General features: G+C 53.0%; 1 protein-coding gene across 3 annotated transcripts in view; it reads right to left on the reverse strand.

Annotated features, from left to right (window-relative positions):
• CASZ1 (castor zinc finger 1) overlaps positions 1-19,061 on the reverse strand; it is a 188,408-nt gene that overhangs the window by 118,170 nt on the left and 51,177 nt on the right. For all 3 annotated transcript variants that reach the window (XM_019541675.1, XM_019541674.1, XM_019541676.1), the window contains exon 2: positions 758-843. In XM_019541675.1, the coding sequence (XP_019397220.1) occupies positions 758-761 (4 nt within the window). In that variant the 5' untranslated portion in view covers positions 762-843. The remainder of the gene's footprint in view (positions 1-757; positions 844-19,061) is intronic.

Consider the following 19,061-nt stretch of genomic DNA (forward strand, 5'->3'; position numbering starts at 1 on the left):
GGGGTTTTCAAAGGAGTGTAAGGGAATTAGGCCCCCAAACAACTGTTTCAATGGGATCTGAACTTCTAACTCCTGCCCAGTCTAGACTGGGAAGCTCTGGAAAACAGGTTGTAAGAAACTACTGTGCCATGAGTACTGGGGCATGGACTGACTCTTGAGACCCTTTTCCATCTCTGGCTCCAGGAGACCATGACACTCCAGTCTGCCGGAGCCCAAGGAATGAAGAGATTTGGATACAGAGTGGTGCTGTGGTTTAACTATATGCAACTCTCACTCTGTGCCAGCACAGATGCATCATGTGAAATTACTTCTGCTCAGATTCAGCTCAGTTTATCCCCAGAGGCACTAGGGAGTGGGTCTCAGGTGTATGGAGACCAAGGCCACTTCCTTCTCTCGCCTGGACAAGGTGAAGAAGAGAAGGCCCCACAACCCACTCCCATCCCCTCTTCCCCCACTTTTCCCCCATGCACATCTCTGCACCAGAAAGGACCACGATGGCAGAGAGGCCATCTGGAACTCCCCAAAGACACAAACTCAAGAGCTTCGAGTGACAAAGACACAGACAGGGTTAGAGACACATGGGCCATGTCTGCACCAAGCCTTCCCCTTGGAAATGTCTCTCCAGAGATAACACTGGTTCCACCCCACTGCCTCTAGCCACCCTGGGAGCCCTAGTGCAGACAATGCCACAAGGACTAGGCCACAGAGTGAGAGACACGCAGAGGAAAAGAGAACCCAGGAGGGTGTGGTCACATACCCATTGCAGCCTGAAGTCTCTCCTACCTTTCGGAGATTTCAAGGCCTGGTTTCTAGCCTGGTTTTTAGCTGTAAAGTCACTTCATCCTGAGAAGGAAAGAGAAGGAAGATGGCTAATGTTTAGACATATCCAGCCCAGGATGCACAATGCATGCAGAGGAGCCCCAGGTCAGAGATGGGAGCACCAGAAAGCCACTCCAGCCAGGGCAGCCACGCAGAACCCGGGATATAAAGCAAGAAGCTCCCCTTTCTGCTCTCAGCTAAATGGTGCAGTGCTTATGAGTACATGCAGCACCACCCTGGGAGACACAGGCCCCTGCCCTGGTGACCAGGGAGCTTGAGGACTAGTGAGTGGATTAGTGGGCTAGTAAAGAGCCCCCCTTACCGGGCAAGGTCCTGCCTCACTGTTCAACACAGGGACATGCAACAACAGACAAGCCTAATGACCTTCATTATCCAGGTGCTGAATTTTCTGCTAGTTCTTCATACAGCAGAGATCCTGGAGTATAAAGGGTCCCTCACCTGGTCTCCACCTGACTCTGCCCCACACCCGTGCTCCTCCTACTTTCTCATGCCCCCTCCTTTATCATCATGCCCCACCCAGTCAACACATAACTCGCCTCCAGATCTGAGCTCCTCCCACTCTCACCTGACTCCGCCTCTATTTCTATGCTCTTCCCACTCTCCATCAGGCTCTGCCCCTAGCACCATGCCCCTCCCCCTGATCCTGCCCTTCTCAGAGCCTCACAAGTGCTCTGCTGGTATACCCCCTCTGATGTATAGATGGGGTGCCAGCCCCTAAGGGGTGCTGTATGGGCTTAAGGTACACGGTGTCCCCCCAGCCGTTCTTCTACACCCATTAGCTACTGGGGCAATGCACAGAACAGGGAGAGAAAGGAAAGGGGACAGGGGAAAAGAAAAGTCACAGCAAAACACAGGAAAAGTAAATTGAATTATTTAAAACCATATGTTCCAAAAATGTGACAGAGCATAAAAGCCGCGCTGTGAGACTTCCGGAGGGGGTTATCCTGCACAGGCACTGCGGGGGGAGCGAGGGGGAAGGGCAATGGCTCAGAAAGCAGCCAGCCATGGGTTCCCTTCTCCTGGGGAGACCGGGAGGGTGACAGAGCGCTCAGGGAGCCTGCAGGCTGGGAAGGGAGGGAGCTCTGCCCAAGAGTGTGTGAGGGTGCCAACGTGCCTCCCACCACTAACGAGTCCCTCCCCTCACCCCCTGGGCAGGGGCTCAGCTGGGCACACGGGGACAGAGCAGTGACGTGGCCCGCCTAAGGTCACAGGTGTGCAAGAGGCTGAGCCCAGGAATCCCCACTTTCCTTGCTGGGCTCTAATCGCAACCACATGCTGGCTACTGCAAAAGGGTCTAGCTTCCCTGACCGGCCCCTCTGAACAGTCCTGCCCACCTACAAGCCCCAGAGAGGACAGTGAGAGGGACTTGGCTCCGGGAAGCCTTGGCTGCTGCAGGGAGCAAGCGGTCACTTGTGTTTTGGGTCCTGGTGCTGTGTGTATTTGGGCAGCCTTCTCTCACTGCCAGACACTGCAAAGAGAGACAGCCTGGCTTTGGCCAGACAGAGGGAGGGACCCAGTGAAGGGAGCCCCATCGTGAGGAAGACGCATTGCCATCGGCTCCTCTCCAAGCCCCATACTAACGAGGCTGGGGACGCGGGTGTCCTCTCTGGCAGCTGCAAGCGCTGACAGTGCCCTACCTGCACTGCCACTCCCCCCGGCCCAGCCCACTCCCCTTCCCTCTCTCACTTTTCCTCCCTTTTGTTCTCTTCCCTTGTTTGCTCTTCCTCTCCTCACTCTCCCATCCCGTCCCTCTCTCTTTTGTTCTCTCCCTCCCTCCCTCCTTCCCAGGGCTCTCTCTGTTCCCCTCCCAGCCCCCCAGGGCAGTCCATGCCCCAATGTGGGGCCAGCTCTTGGGTTTGGGGCTTTAATGGTTTTTTGCCCCTCATTTCAGATGCAGCTTATCAATGATGCAAGAGGAATAACGCCAATTTACTTACAATGTGTAATCCCCAAATCAGATTGGGGGATTGTATGAGGCAATATGACCTTGCATATGTCTCCATTAAAGCCAGCCAGGCCTCCTCTTGTATTCTGTGTTCCCAGTACATATTTAGACAGATAACGCTAATTGTACTTGACATGTCCTCTTAAGGATGGACTCTTCCCTCCCCCAGCTCTGCCTGCCTTCCCTGCCTGACAAAGCGCCAGAGCGCAGCCCGCTCCACAGCACACCACCTGCAGGGCAGGGCACCGCCAGACCCGGTGGGCGTCCTGACAGGGACCCCCTCCGCTCAGCTCTGCTGGGGGAGCACTTGCTGCTCCCCTTCCTCGAGTGAGCGCACTGTGCACATTCACTGCTCCGGAGGGAGCCGGGCTGGCTCAGCAAGGGCCAGGGGTGGGGGAGTTTCTGGGACATGCTTAATCTGGGATTAAAAGTTGTTATTGTAGCAGCCTCAAATTCTCAAATAAAACCTGCTCCCTGTGGCTTTCATGCCTCCTTGCTCTGCCCCATTGCTACCCCTGCCTCTCCCCAGCTCTGCCCACATGGCCATGGTCTCTCCACCTCAGCACCTAAACTCTCCCGTCTTCCCTTCCCCATCTCCGCGTGCCTTGTTCTGGCTGTCCTAGTGCACGGGCCACTACTCTTCTCTGCCAGCCCTCCCACCCACTCCTCACTTCTTAGCCCTGCTGCCTCTTCCCTTCTTTATGCCCCTCTTTATAAGAGGCTTAATACCGAAGTACTAGTGCTTTCTATAGTGTGAAGAGCTGAGCTGAAGCGGGGGTAGGGACACTGTCGGGAAGGTATGTAACCACTTCAGGGCAGCTGGGATGCAAGGTACTTTGGCATGTGTGACCCCACCGCACAGCCTTGCAGTGTCCCATCTCTCTTCCGAGGAGGGGCTCCCGGCCTGCATCACCATCCGCTCCCACAGCTGGGCAGCAAAGTCCTCTCCGTATAAATATTCATACCTGGCTACCAGCCTAGAGATCCCAGCCCTGGCTCCTCGGGAGCAACGGAGCCACCTGGACATCCCTCTTCGCCTGTGCCCGGCCATGCAGCTCTGCTCTGAAGCCGGCAGGCAGGCAGGAGGAAGCATGCGTGGAGAAAACCAGGCAGCTTCAAACTCTTGGCCAAAGCGAACTCAGATTTTTTTTTCTTTTCCCCTTGACACAACATCCTAATTCGACTTTTTCAGTATCTTTCCTTCAACAACCTTTTTTCCTTCCTCCCCTTCCTACCCGGCAACTGCACATTTATTAATTCATGAGGCACTAATTAGTTCTTTGTTTAATTTTGTGTTAAACAGACTGACCGGAATGATAACGACTTGCAGCGTTGCATTACGGTCCCCAACCGCCCCTGTTTTCTGACAACAAGGGAGCGCAGCGAGACTGGCGTGATGAACCCCAATTCCCACTCCAGTTGCACTTCATTAAGTCAAAATGTGACAAGAAGCTTAGAGAGCAACTTTCAGATCGGATCGCACATAACAATTGGGCAGGAAACTTTCCAAAGGGGGGAAGCGGGAGAGGCGCGCAGAATGAAAGCTGGCACTGGCGCGCAATTCCCCTAGCACGCTCATCTTAAAGGAACAGCACGCAGGCTAGGCTGGGCGAGGTGGAGTACGTGCATGTTGGTGGAGGGGGGACTGGAGGCTAGCTCCCCCAGCAGCTCAGCTTATGGGTAGGACAAAACTTTTTGGGCCCCAGGTTGCATTTGTGGCTGGTGGAGTGGCTGGCAGGGGCATTGGCTAGTGGGAGCAGGTGAGGACGCACAAGGTTCCCATCACGCACTGGGTCACTTGCGTGACTGTGTGAGCCATCTCCTCCCCGCGCCTTAGTTTCTCCCCCAAAACAACCTCCTCAGGCATATGGGAACAGTGGTACATCTGTACTCTCTGCATTACATGGAGCTTGGTTCTGGCGAGAGGGACAGCCCTGGCAGAACGAAGATAGCTTGCTCCCTGGTGCGGGGGCTGCGCTTTCCTATGGGGCTGTCCAACCCACTACAGTCAGGCACTGCCCCAGTCTAAATTTAAAGGAATGAAAGATCTGAAGGCAAGACAGCTTGATAAGTGGCTGAGCAAGTGTCCACACACACATGCACGTGCAAATCCTGCTATGTCCAGGCTCCATGTCCCACTTGCCCTTGAACTCTCTGCTGAGAAGCCCAACAAGCAGCAAGAAGAGCAGCAATGAAAGCAATGCATTCTGGAGTGGGAACAAGTGTCTGTTTGGACTCTAGTCCTCCACAAAGACCAGCAAAGGTCAAGGCCAGGTTTGGCTGGATGTTAATCGGTCACTTGGGACCAAAGGGTTCTGCAGCTGATAACCCACACCTTGAGACCACTGGGAGCCCCTATGCTTCTAGCTCATTAAAGTGTGGTGCAGGCTGTGAACAGTCTGGAGAGAAGTGACAAAGCCCATCGGGGCTTGAAATACTCACTGACAGGGATGTGCCTGAAGAAGCAGAAAGGAACATAAACCTCCTCTGAAACGGGCCCCTTGCATCAGCTCAGAAAGCCTACATGTTCCATGGACACTTGTGCTGTTGGGAAAACGGACAGGGCTTGCATGGGCTAGGGTGTAACTTAGAAAGGCCTCAACCCAGAGAATGGTTTGGCATTTGTCCACAGCCATTCTAAAATTGAAAAGAGCCACCTCTAATTAATAGACAAACTTTGTTTGGGAAGAGCCCACAGCTGGAAGAGTGTCTCGGGATTCAAGAGCATTGGCCTGTGTTGTGTGCGGGGAGCCTTGGGTTGGAACAGCTGTAGGGAGGCTGCAGCTCAGCCTGCATGGGAATTCAGAGCTAGGACTGGAAGGGCTAGGTGCACTGGCAGAGCTGGGCAATGGGCAGAGTGCGCTGGCAATCCAGGCAGAAGTTAATTGGCAGAAGCCTGCCTAGCACCTGTGCATACCCACATTATCAGTTCCTCCTGTGGGTATGGGCTCTGAAAGAAGCAGGAGCGTTTCTGAAGGGGAGAGGCAGCCAGACTATGGCGAGGTGTCACATCTTGGCATTTGCTTGTAGAGTCACAGCTGAATAGTGTATTGACTTGAGCTAGCTGATGCATGGGATCTAGCATTTGTACTGGCCTCTGTCTTCCCTGGACATTTTAATGCAGCAGGGAGCCACGTGACTAGTCTTGCCTGGTTGCTGCACGATGGAAATACCACGAAAGCGCCAGCTCTCCTCTGCTTTCAGCCCTGCGAACGCTTCTGGGGCAGCAAAGAACACATAGACACAGATCTTATTATCACCAAGCCAGTGCGGCTTGTTGGGACTCCGGAGGGGGGCAAAGGGAGTCAAAGCCAGGTCAGCAGAGAAGGGGCAGGACCCCCAAGTGCTGAGAAGCATCCCAAGCTCTCTCTAGCCTGGCACACCACCTCTAGCCCTCTCTCAATGTACCAGGGAGCCTAGATGTGTAAGGCGATCATGCAGCTACTCTTAAGCCCTTGCACCATTAAATCTGGGTTAGAGGCACAAGGAACTTCATTGCAATCTGTTAAGCAGACATTTTAGAGCAAGGACGAGGGCAGATAAAGAGACTGTCCCTTAGAACAACCCAGCTCCCAGGTGTTAGGAGGGGCTCCCAGCCCAGCCAGACTCAGCAGGAAGGGTAGCATGGGAAGAGTCACTCCTTGCACAAAAGCTCAGTAGTGCTGGGAGCTCTGAGGGAGAGGCTGATGATGTGTTCAGGGCCAGCTGGCCAGGGCCTATCTAGAAGAAAAGACACCATCCAGCCCCCAGCCTGGAGTTTGCTTACTGGTTCTCTCTGGCTGACTAGTTATGCCCACGTGTCTGCTCCTATTGATCTTGGAAAAAAAACTGGGCTGAATGGAGAGACATGGAAGGGAACCTCGCTTCCTCTTTTGATTTGACCCTTGCTTCATCTTCATCTTCTGATTCCCCCAAAGAGCAACAATAGCAGCCGTCATGCAAGCTATACCCGCAGGCTTGCTCAATGGCATCTAAACCCCAAAGCCCCTTTACAAGGGGCAGAGCCTCAAGCTGCTCTGAGCCTAGGTAATGAGCAGTAAAAACTGGCCATGCCCTGTCCCTCCCCCTGCCAACTGTCTCCCCCAAATGTGACAGCGGAGCATCCCAGCCTCCAGACCAAAACCTCTTTGACTAGGCAAACTCTCCTGCCAGGAGGACTCCCCCGCCTCCTTCCCTTCCCTTCCCCTCCATCTGGCTGGGAGCAGCATGGGACCGAGCGTTCTTTCCAGCCCTGGGAGAACCCCGCAGCTTCTCTCTCATAAAAAAGAAAAATGGGAGCTATAAAAAAAAAGGAAGAAAAGAAAGAGAAAAAGAAAGAAAGCAAAAGGAAATCACTGTAAAGGGACAGCAAGGCACCCCCGGCTCCCAATGCCCCCCCCAGCCCTCTGGGGAGAAGCTGCTGCCAGGCCACAGCCACATCTACAAGGAGGTGCGAGGAGCTAGAAACCCAGGTCTGCCATGCCCCACCCCGCTCTGCAGGAACCTGTTGAGCAGAGGTGAGTTTAGCGCAATAACTACCAGTATGAAAGGAAGAAAGGAAAGTTTGGTGCCCAGGGCTGTGAGCCCCATGAATCGCCTCCTTGGTGGTGCCCTATGCTAGGTGACTCCAAGCTGCCTCTCTTGGGGGCTGGATCTGCGTAAGGATGGAAGCAAAGATCCTCATCCACCTTCACACTCAACACCGTGCGCCTGCAATGAAGGCAGCCAAGAGCAGGGCACAGCTGGGGACCGCAGCTGAACGACGCATCTGGAAAGAACCCTACCAGGCTGACCCAGCACCACAGGAGGCAGTGGAGGGGAGACGGACAGGCGCTCCCTTCTCCCCCCCCCCCCCATCCCCGGCCCCAACCCAAGGCATCTGGAAAGCACAGCAGTCCCCCAAACTTGGCATTCGCCAGCCCTGGGCTGGCTCCTGCTAATTTGCTGTCAGGCTGCCTAAGCAAACCAATTAAAACTAATCATTAATTATAAAAGAGAGAGCGCGGGACTAGAAGGATGGAAAGGGCACAGGGAAAAGAAACATGGTAGGAAAAAGAGGGAGGGGAAGACAAGGACTACATGCAGTGGGCCAAAGTGGGCGCTTGGGTCCATGCTGCCCAACTTAGGGTGAGACCCAAGGCACGGGGAGCGGGTAATCCATGTACAAGACGCACAGGGGAGAGACAGCACGAGAAAGCAAGGGGAGAGGAGGGCAGTGCTGTGGCGGTCAGACAGATGGACAGAGTTTGACACAGGTAGAGGGGGGCCAGTACCCAAGGGAAGCTTGTGTTGCGCTGTAGAAGCCAGCAGAGGTACACAACTTGACACCAGCTGGTTCAGCCGGCCCCAAGGGCTGGTTCAGCCTCCCTTCCCCTTGGCACCACGCAGCGCCCTGCTGCCAGGGCCGTTCTGCTGGGGTCAGTGCAACGAGAAGCGACTCAGCATGGAGGGAGGGTGGCTGGACCCTCAGCCCAGAGAAAGGCAGAAAGACAAGGAAGAGGCAAAGCAAGAGAGAAGGGGGAAGCAGGCGCGCGGACGCGTGTACCCAGACCCGGGAGTGCTGTCTGGTCCCCTCTGTCCCTCCACGTCAGGGTTATCGGCTCTCCTGGAGCAGATGCCCGAGACAAGGATGAAAAATGGGACGTCCATGGAAAGCCCCTGGAGGAGGATGAGGACAGGGCGCTCACAGGCCCTGCCTGGCCTGACTAAATTACTGTCGATCCTGCCGGCTCCCCAATGAGCCAGCACTGCAGAGAACCCAGGCAGCTGTCAATGCAGCCAACACCCCCACCCCCTCTTGCCACCTCCACTCCTGCTCCGTTTTGTTCCCCTTCCCTGCACACACACACACGCTCCCCAACTCTGTCCTTTTGAAAAGTCTCGGGTCCGTGTCAGGCCAGCGGATGGCGGGGGAGTGGGGGCAGCGTCATGGAAACGGCCCCTTTCCTGGGGAAACATGCTGTTCTCCCCCCCTAGCCCTGAGTCCCCCTTTTGAGGAGCTGTCAGGATCCTGAGTGAGTGTCACACGACCCAAGGACCAGGCGTGACCAAGCCTATTTTCTGCCTCAAATTTGATTGATTAAAAAACTTTTTAGGAAAACCATGTTAAAAGACAAAAAAAAGGGGGGGGGAGGGGGGAGAGAAAAAAATAAAATAGAAAGGGCCAAGTGAGGGGGAGAAAGGCCTGTGTGTTGGGTTTCCCTGGCAATAGCACCAGGGGACAAGTGTCAGAGGAAGCTAAACAGCATAACCAGGCCAAAAAGAAAGGTCAAAGGAAGCATGAAACTTTAACACAACAGTGATTAAGATAATGATGAAGCTGGGGATCCCAAAAAAAAAAAAAAATACAGCCCGCACACCCCACACGCTCCAGGTGACAGGGTGGGAGCACTGGGCTCAGTGGGAAGAGGCGGCCGGGTCTCCTGGGAGTCTGGGGCTGCTTGGGCGGACAAGACGAGTGACAGAGAAAACAAAGTGAATTTTGGGGGGGTTGCATTTTTGAAGCCAGCCAAAGAGAACCAGCCCAAAGGCAGTGGTTTCACCTGAGCTGGCGGGGTCCACACCCCAAGTTCAGCAGGCAGCCTCTTCCCCATGTGGGGCTTGAACCTGCCACTCGCGATGGAGCTCCTTGAGAACGTTTCTCCAAGCCTGGGTGGGAGTCAACCTGCCGACTCTGCTAGGGCTGGGTGAATCACTGCATCTGAAGGCGCCATGTCAAGTGGAGGAGGATCTGCCCCTTTGCCTGTAAATGGCGGGTGAAGAAATGCTGCAAAAAACATCAGGAGGAAAGGACTCTGCTCTTGGTCTCTGTTAGCGTAGTGGGCTGCCTTTGCTGTCTGCCTCCCCCTCAACGCCCCTCTCCCCCTACCTCGCTCTTTCTCACTCTAATCTTTTCGCTTTCCTCCATCCCTGCTCCCTCCTCCTCTCCTTTTTTCCACTTTTCTCTTGCTTCCTTTGCACTGCTTCTGCCCCAGCCACCATCTGCTGGGGAAGGAGCACTGTATGACATTGCTGCCAGGAAAAAAAAGATGACTGGGCAGCGGGACTGAGGATGGTGTGGGGTGAACAGGTCTCGCAGCCCTCTTCTCTCTAACCTCAGGATTCCCACGGTCTAAACCAGTGTCATTTAGGCCTGCAACTCTCTCCAAGTTGGGAGGAACTCAGATCCCCACAGAAAGTGTCCTGCTTCTGTACTACCTAATGAAACTGAGCTGAGAGATCATCGGCAGAGAGGCTTCTTTCTGGTGTGTCTGTGGGAAACCAGACTCGACTCCGCTCTGCTCCCAGCTACAGCCACCCCGTCTGCTCGCCCTGATGCTAGCTGCTCAGGCACATACTTGCCGGGAACATCTGGATTCATTCTGGCCCACTGCTGTGCACGTGGCTTGGGCTCCTTTTTTAACCAGAAATCCTTTTCCATGAGCAGTCCTCTTGCATCACATCAGTCCCTATCAGCAGCTCGCTGGCAAACTGCTTTTCTTAACCCAGAGACTGGGGAGGGGGAGAGAGTGCAAAGCAGCCCTGGTGTGTGAGATCCTCGAGCCCCTGCAGTACTATTGATGGGACAACTGGGCATCCCCGGATTCAGGTCAGCGGACTGATGCACAGGTTTAGTGGGGCAGCCGATAAGTGGCCTTGGCATGTCCACCCTTTAGTCCCTCTCCCTCAACAGCCAATGCTTCCTGCTCAATGAGGCAGCTTGGATGTGGCTGTGAGATGGGTGCTTGGCAGCTGTACCTGTCAGTCTCATCTCTGCTCTCGCTGGCCTGTCTGAGCCTGGGCTCAGTGTAGCTATGGTTGGAAGTATGACAAGAAAATGGGCTCTCTGAGCCACAGCTGCCGGCTGCCCTGACGCTAACTCTCGTCAACCTCATGCAGCCAGCACAGTTACTGGAGAGCAAGCTGGATGGCATCCTGCTTCCTGTGTCAGCAACCAAAACCAAACCGCTGGTCATGAGGCAGCTGCTGAGCAAAGTGCCAACACAGCCATGCACACAGCTTTAATGGGCACCTCCACACACAAGTGCAGACGTGTACTGGAGAACAGCAGGAGGTGGGCAGCTCGAATCCAAGCTAAATTTCCCCACGTTCAGGACACAGAGTCTTCTATATCCCAGCTTGTGCCTACTGAATGTTGGCATACAATGTGCACACGTGTGCTAATATACACCCACACTTATCTGTATACACTCGTGCTGCAGCAGTCTAGGGGTGGTGATCCTGCACCATTGACATCAGGGGAAGCTTTGCTACTGACTTCGGTAATACCAGACTCAGGACTAAAACACATAATACATGAACCTGCATATGAGTGCATAAATACATGCATGTGCAGAACAGATGCAGCCCCATCCTACATCGTTTGCTAAGCTTGCACAATTAGCTCAAGCTCCCAGGCAGAACTGATCAGAAGACTATTTTTTCTGCAAAAGATTCTGATCCCAATTTTAGTTTTCTCCAAAACGATCTAGTATCTGACTAGCATAAAAAACAAAAAACGTTTGGTTCAGGGGTTTTCATCCAGACCCCCAAGACTTTTAACAAGAATCATTGTTTTTAATTAAAGAACGCCACTTCACCAAAAAGATCCTTTCTGTCAAACACTTCCATCCAAAACTTTCTAGCACCATATTTGCAAGCCTTCTCCCATTATTTAAATTCATGGACTTTTGCAAAGGGTGATTCCATTAACCTGCAATTATTTCTAGCTAGAAGAAGAGCCCATGCACTGACAAGGAACCTGCAAAGGCATAACTGGCCCAGACAAAGTTTTCTAATTTGAAATACTTCACAGAAGGTGTGCGGAATGTAAGAGATGGGCACGCTATCTACTGAATAGCAGTATATTTTTATATTGTCAACTCCAAGCATTCAAAACTCATGGATCAGGTCCGTAAAAGTGAGGAGATTGGGTTAGAAACATAAGGGCATAAATAACAACAACTATTATTATTATAACTATAATTATTATTATTAGGTTCTTTTGATTTTTCTATTTTTGTTTTGGAGCTATCAGAGTTTGCATTTCAATCTGTTATTTTCAGCAAGCAGAAGGGCTAAAAATTAAAAGAGGGGGAAAAAAGAACCAAAACCAAACCAAGAAAAAGCTGAGTGTCGCACTGTCACTTGACTCGAGGGACTGGAGCTTTAAGAAAACACACCATATATTACAAGACTAATGATAAAATAATGAGTTGGCAACAGTGTGTTTAGTTTAGTGCTGGTATGAAATGTACTGAAAAGTCTAAGATACCAAGGATACTTGTAAATATTTTCTTAAGTCATCCTACTCATATATTTGAAAACATACCTTTTAAGACGTGCGCGCGCACACACACCTCCCCCCCCCCAAAAGGGTGAATAAGCCAGTGTTAACTAGGGCTGGGCAAAATATTCATAACAAAATTCAAAATCCTCAGCGTTAGAGAGGTTTGAATTTCACTGTGCATTCATGAAAATGATCCCATTTCTCACAAAAGGCAGCAAAACCTAGATCTGAGTGCAAACAGAGCCCGTACTCATCAAAATATTCCCTCACATTAACCAGTGAGCACAATATTTTGCATTTTGGGGCAAAGACTGCTTTTCTGCTCCAGAAGTGCAGCGAGTCAGATTTGGGGCTGTTTGGAGGAGAATTCGGCAGCTTAGCAAAAAAGCAACATTTCAGTTGCAAAAAATGATCTTTCCACAAGTGCTAATTCTTTTCTATGAGGATTTTCCGTTGCTCCTGTTACACCCTTCACAATTACCAGAGAGGTAAGTTTTAGTAGCAAGCTGCTCGCTTACGGGAGCCCTGCATACTGTTTAGATAAGGTCACTGCCAGCAAAAAGAACAGCAAACAGCCAGATTCCTTTCTCATGCTGCATTTGATTCTGCTGATTGCTCTTCAGTCCACCCAGTGCTGTGGCCTCCAGGCCTGGCATGTGCCCTGAGCTTTCAGGCTACTGAATGAGACCCCTCCTGAGACACACACCCAAACCAAGTGTCCTTGTCCTTGCAGGACCACACAATCACACACATGCACACATGTGCAGTGCACCCCCCCCGCGCCATGGCCCAGGAACTGTCAGGAGAACACAAGCAAAAGCTGCTTCTTGACAGCGAGTCATTTATATTTTAGCTTCGTTCCATTATCCTAACGAATCCTTCATCAGCAGATGCAATATTAACAGCAGAAAATCAGCTCATTACATCCGGGGGGATTTCATCAAGTTGACAATCATGTATGCAGCTCCCCAAGCTGAGAGGACAGTGCTTGAGTTAGTTATTTTTATTTCATTTTAGGGTGTGTGTGTGTGTGCGTGCATGTGTGTGCATGCGTATGAGTGTGTGCACACATGCGCGGGAGGGGGCCCCTTCCAGATAATCACTACATCCTGAAGGTTTCAGGAATAAGCTGCCTGCCCTGTGCAGCACAGACAGATGTGCTCTCCATGGGGAAATGCCCACCCTATTCACAATAGTTGCTGCTATTTAAAAATCACTGGAGCTTGGAGGCAGGACAGCTCTTCCCTGAGTTCAGGCTCCAGAAGAGCGTCTTTATCCAGAATAACTCCTCTCTTTCTGCCCACAGCCCCCTGCCTGGCTGAAGAGGAGCCTCTGCTCCAGACAGGGGTTCATTAGTGCAATGCTCTGAAGGGCCCTCCACCATGCTCTCCCTCCCCATCTAAAGGACTGTCCCCAAGGAGATGGCAGAGGCTGGGGTTTTCTAACAAGCCAGGGTATTGAGAGCATGATATCAAGCATGATATAGTGGGGCTCGCTGAGGATGTATTCCTTGACATCTGTGCAGCAGGACTCCTGGATAAGACTGTGCTGGATCTGGCTGGAGGATTTCCCACCCTGCCTCACCACATGAGGATCCGCTTCTACCAGGAAGCCAATGGGAGTCCCCCGCATCCTGTGTCTGAGTGCACCTGATCCTCCCAACCCTGTGCTGCCCGCCATGAAAGCACCTGGGGAGAGGGGCACGTCCTGCTGGGTCCTGGCGCTCACACTGTGGATGCCAATATCAGCACAATACTCAAAGCCTGGGAGCTGGTGATGCCAGCTGGTGAGTGATACCCCGGTTTCTGGGGCTTCCCCTTTGCGCCAGGGCAGGAGGTCTCTAGCAAGCAACTTACACAGCCTGACAATTCACTCCCAGCTCCATATGGGTGCCACATCTCCTGCCATGCAAGCCCCCTGCCTGTTGAGCCCAGAAGGCTGAATGTCTCTGGGGGAGGACAGTGGCTTTGCTGGGGACCAACCTTGAGCCCAGCCCTCCACCCGCTGGTCCAGCTTAGACAGGCCTTGATGGGCATGTTATTTCTTCCCAGCAGGGCCTGGATTTCCGCACAGCAAGGACTGTGTTCCCAGGACGTCAGCTCCAATCTCTCCTTCGCTCTGACAGAATTAAGCTCCAGTTTGTCCGACAACATCCCAAAGTGTAAGAAACTGGGGGCAGACTCTCTAATCAGGCTGTAGGACAAAGGCCTGGGCTGACCCTGTCACTTCCACTTACTCTTGCTGTCTGTCTCGCTCCCCCACCCTCTCGGCAGCCTCCATCCTGCCCCTCTCCTCCCTGCCCCTCCCCTCTCCAACACAGCTGGGCCAATCCTGCTCCTCCCGGCCAGAGCAAATCCTCCCCAGAGTAAACCAATCCTGGGAATTTTTATTAGATTATCAGCCTACCAGCTCAGTGCTGGCTGGACTAATCCTAATCAGGACTGATTTCTATTAGCTGGCTTCTGGAGGGAGCTCAACTGTCCCAGCACCCAGAGGGGTGGCCTGTGGCTCACTTTCTTTGGATCTCTGTTTTGGAAAGGAAAGAATTTAGTCTGGGATGGAGAGCTTGGGAGCAACTCTGCACAATCCCTACCAGTGTGGGCAGTGGCAGGGCAAGCTTCCTCCAGGCACTGCCCTGGTGGTGCGCCTCAAGGCAGAGCAAGACAGCCAGTCTGTGGCCAGACAGCTCACCCTCCCTGCTGGTCCTGCCATCAGGCTGGTTAGTGCCAAGTTTGCGGGTGCTTTCTGCTTGCCTGCTAGGAGGCAGGTTGCAATGACTGATTCATTCCGGGCCACGAAGTGGCCGCAGCCTAAATGACCAGGGCAGTTTGCAGCCTGCCTCTCCACTTAGCCAGGCACAAACCTTCCCCTCACTCCTTCCCCATTTATGATAAACCTTCCAGTGGCTTTAAGCAGGGGCAGTTTCTCTGATAACACACCTCTGGGCCTGGAGCACAGCTGTCTGCCCCAGGGTGTCCTGCTCATTCCAGACCTGACACTGAACTCAGTTTCACAGGACTAGGAGCAAGACTTTGGAGAACAGTGTAAGCCTCTAGGAAGGCAGCAGAGGAAAGTGTCAAGCCCCCACCGCTGCCCCCTGCCTAGTACATGCCATTTTGCACCAGAACATACCCGTAATGTGCTGCTTTCAGAAAAGATCCCAAACCACTTTCCAACACAGAGGACCAGCCACCACATAACAGGGTCTCAAGGAAACCCCCCTGGAAAGCTGATCTTTCCCAAAATGCCCTAGAGTCTTTAAAACCATTCTAGAGCAGTGAAATCCTTACATAAGAGCTTTTCTGAACCTTCCCACCCGCCTCCCCTTCTTGAGACAATTGCCTGGTCATAAGTTATTTTCTTAGGAGAATGAATAGCTGCTTTAACCCTGAAAGACTTGGAGCTGCAGTTTCAAACCTGATTCTTAAACAGTGAGGTACCTTCACCCAGCTGGGGGGGGCAATGCCATATGTAAGCCAACAGGCAGGCTGCTGGAGATGGAGCCGTGACCAAGACTGAGCATGGCATGCACCAGTACAGAAATCTTGCCAGAGAAAGCTCAAAGGCATAACCCACCCCAGGGCCCGAATCCCAGCGCTCTGCTCGGGCTCTGCTGCAGGGAAGAAGAGAAGCCAGCAAGAGCTGACAGTTTACAGGCCAGGCGAGGGAAGCAGATATCCTGAAACAAGAGCAGCCTAGCATCTGCTGCAGAGTGGATAAAATCTACACCTCCTACACCACATGCTGCTTCAGTTCAGGGCCTGATTCTGCTGTAAGTCAAGCTGGTGTCAAGCAAGCGCAGCCGCATGTAACCGCGACAGAGACCCTTCTCTTCGGCTAGACTGACAGCATCAACACTGCCCTGCTAGACTGTGAGGTTCCTTTGGAGAGAGTTAAGTGGATCCGGCTGGAAACCGAGACCGCAGCAGGCGTCCTGATGAGACGAGGGACTTGGTTCAAACCCTCTTGAAACCACATCAGAGGGCTGTGGGGGAGAGCCAAGAGCAGAAGATCCGCCTGCTGAAGCCTCTGCGTGCTTGTGTGTGCACGTGTGTGCGTGCAAGCGGAGGCGAGAGGAGGGATCAAAAGAAAGAGAGAGGAAAGAGGAGGAGTAAAAACTAATGGGAAAATGGGAAGAAAGGGTGAGGAAGTGTGAGGCTGTCAGAGCACACACGTCCTGTGCTCAGCACACAGTGAACTTGAAAGCATGGTAACACACAATAGACACCACTCGCTGATGAGAAATACGCAGCAGAAACAAACACGATGCCCTTTTCCAGCCCCTTCCATCTCGGCTCCTACAGCGCTGCAGCTGTTCTAGTCCTGTTCCTACCACCTTGTGCCCACAGGTATTACTGGGACACGGCCCTGTTTCCAGAGGCACGGAGAAGTTAACCAATGTGCCTGCTCCAAGTCAGTAGCAGAGCTGGCACCAGAACGCAGGAGTCCCGCCGCCCAGTCCGGTGCTTTGGATGCCAAACCACAGTCACGCTTATTGACAAGCAAAGCACCATGATGATAATACAATCCTAAAAGGCATAGGACCCCTGCTAGAACAGCTCCTGCAGCAGCTGCCTCTGCTAAACTCACAGAGCATGGACTTGCTGGGCTGCTTTTCTGCTCAGTGTGGAGGGGTCCCAGGGCAGTGCCGACTGCAGTGGCCTGACTCAGGTGATATTCCTGCTCCTCAGGGAGACCAGTAACTCATCTCAATTGGCATGTGAACGGAGTCTCCTCCCCTGCTGGGGCTGCCCATTGACAGTAGCACGCTGAGACAGGCACTGTTGGGGATGGATGGATAGATGACAGTCACTCTTTGCACTGGAAGAAGAGTCAGGCCTAGGCACCCAGCCCCAAGCTGAATCCCACCTTCCCTCAAGTCTGGCAGGTCTGGGTTGGGCTGAGGGTCCCCTGTGCGAATGGGACCAGTGGGGATCTTCCAATCTGCTCTAACATCGGTGCAGACCAAATGGTGGCATCCAACTTCTTCTGCGCAGAAGGGCTGGGGTCTAGAAGCCTCCTCCAAAAAATCTAGGCTAGCACGGAGCATGTCTGCCCAGGCAGGCACAAAGTCTGAACTGTAAGCCCAGCACTGAGAAGGAGGGAGCAGGGGGGAGAGGTAAGAGGCACTGGAAGGCAAGTGGGGCCTGTGGACAGACCCAAGGGAGCAAAGAGTTGGTCAGTACAGTGACAGCAGCCAGGCTCTAGGAGGGTACAGGCTGGAAGGGCATGGGCCCTGCTTTGAAATCCCTGGGCTCCAGCAGCTCCACAGCACTGCCAACAATCAGGGAAAGTTTAGCCTTTCCTCCCCCCACTCCCTTTTTTGCCATTTATCAGCAGATTGTGCAGAGCCGAGTGGCGCTCGCCTCACCCTGCTAAATAAAGCTTTGGTATTTCTGATAAAGCCATCAAATTCCTTATCACGCTGACACAAAGAGCATTTAAAGAGACACACACACACACACACACACACACCCCTTCCCAGGCCCAGCTACTTCAGGGTAACCTTTCTAAGCTAAAACAAGTAGGAGGGGGAAGAGGTCTGCCTAAAGCCCCTGTTTCCCAAGCATGGAGACAACATTGCAGGGAGCCTGGGCAGTTTCATTTCAGAAGGGCAGGTCCAGACCTGCGTGGCCTGCATGAGATGCAGGATGGGTTCGATCACTCTGGGTAACCACCACCAGCCGAGCTGATGGGTTGACAAATGCCTGGCAACGAGAGGAGTACTGAGAGCCAGAAAAACAGTGAGGAAGCTGGGAACCCATGGGTCCTGGGTGTTCTCAGCCCAGGAGGAGGGACAGAGGTCATGGGGCACAGGGTGGCACGGCTCAGGTTGTCGCTGGGCTGTAGGAACTGATGCTGTACCCAGGGTGCACAATGTTGGACACTGGGCTGTGTGCACACGTAAAGGAGCGCTACTGTGTGGGAGCCCAGGCCTCTGCCACCCACATGTGCTGTCCACTGGAGGCTAGTCCCCCACTGTGTCCTCTGTGGGCCATGACAAGGACCCACTTAGCCACACAGGAAACCCCAAGGCCTCCCCCCGGCCCCTCCCAAACATGCTCTGAGCCGCTCTCTTTGAGTTGCTGAGCGCAGGCTGTTGTTTAACCTTCAAATTTATTATTTTTAATTATTTTGATTTATAAAAGCGTGTGGCAGTTAAAACCACATTAAATAAACTCGACGTTACGGCGCTTAACAAACACACATAACTTTGGACTTCAGAGGACTCCATAAAATACTCACCCAGCTGGATGGCATCGCATCCACCCGCCAGCACCCTCCAGTGCTCCAGCAAAGCTTTCTCCCCTCCCCAGCCCCCTCTCCACACAGATACTTGCTAGTGCACACAATGGGGACCAGCTGCCTGGGTGCAAATGGCACTTGATGCATCTCCATGAGGGATCTGCCTCAGCAGAGCTACATCAGTTACTGCAATTATAGTGTAGATCAGGCCTGCTGAACCTTTTATTAGCGCTTTCCCGCCCGGAAAAGGCTGTCACCCTAACCCTGCTGAGCTGAGCTCAATCCTCTTTCACCCCACTGGCCCAGATGGACACTCTCTCCTCTGATCCCCACCCCCTTCCCATCCAAAGTAGCTTGGTCCCACTTCAGACATGGCTGCAGTCTCACCAGAAGATTGCCAAAGATTCTGGGCACCCCCAAAACCCAAGCCCTGTTTGGTCTCCAACCCAGACCCCAGGACCATGCTGAGTTTTGAGCCCAGAATCAGCTCCTCTCTGAATGCAAGATGAACAGGACCAGGGAGGTGATACTTCCTCTCTATGTGGGGCGGGGGGCAGCAAGGAATAGCAAGGAATAGGAGATGCTCTGTTTACCGGGGCACCCCTTGGAGTAACTAGGAACAATGGCCACAAACTGACAGACAGCAGATTTAGGTTGGACATAAGGAAGAACTTCACAGTGAGGGTTACCAGAATCTGGAATGGGCTTTCAAGGGAGATGGTGCTCTTCCCTACCCTGGGGGTCTTTAAGAGGAGACTGGACATACACCTGGCTGGGGTTGTC

The sequence above is a fragment of the Crocodylus porosus genome, unplaced genomic scaffold (genome assembly GCF_001723895.1).
Source record: "Crocodylus porosus isolate Cpor-Errol unplaced genomic scaffold, CroPor_comp1, whole genome shotgun sequence".
Taxonomy (NCBI): domain Eukaryota; kingdom Metazoa; phylum Chordata; order Crocodylia; family Crocodylidae; genus Crocodylus; species Crocodylus porosus.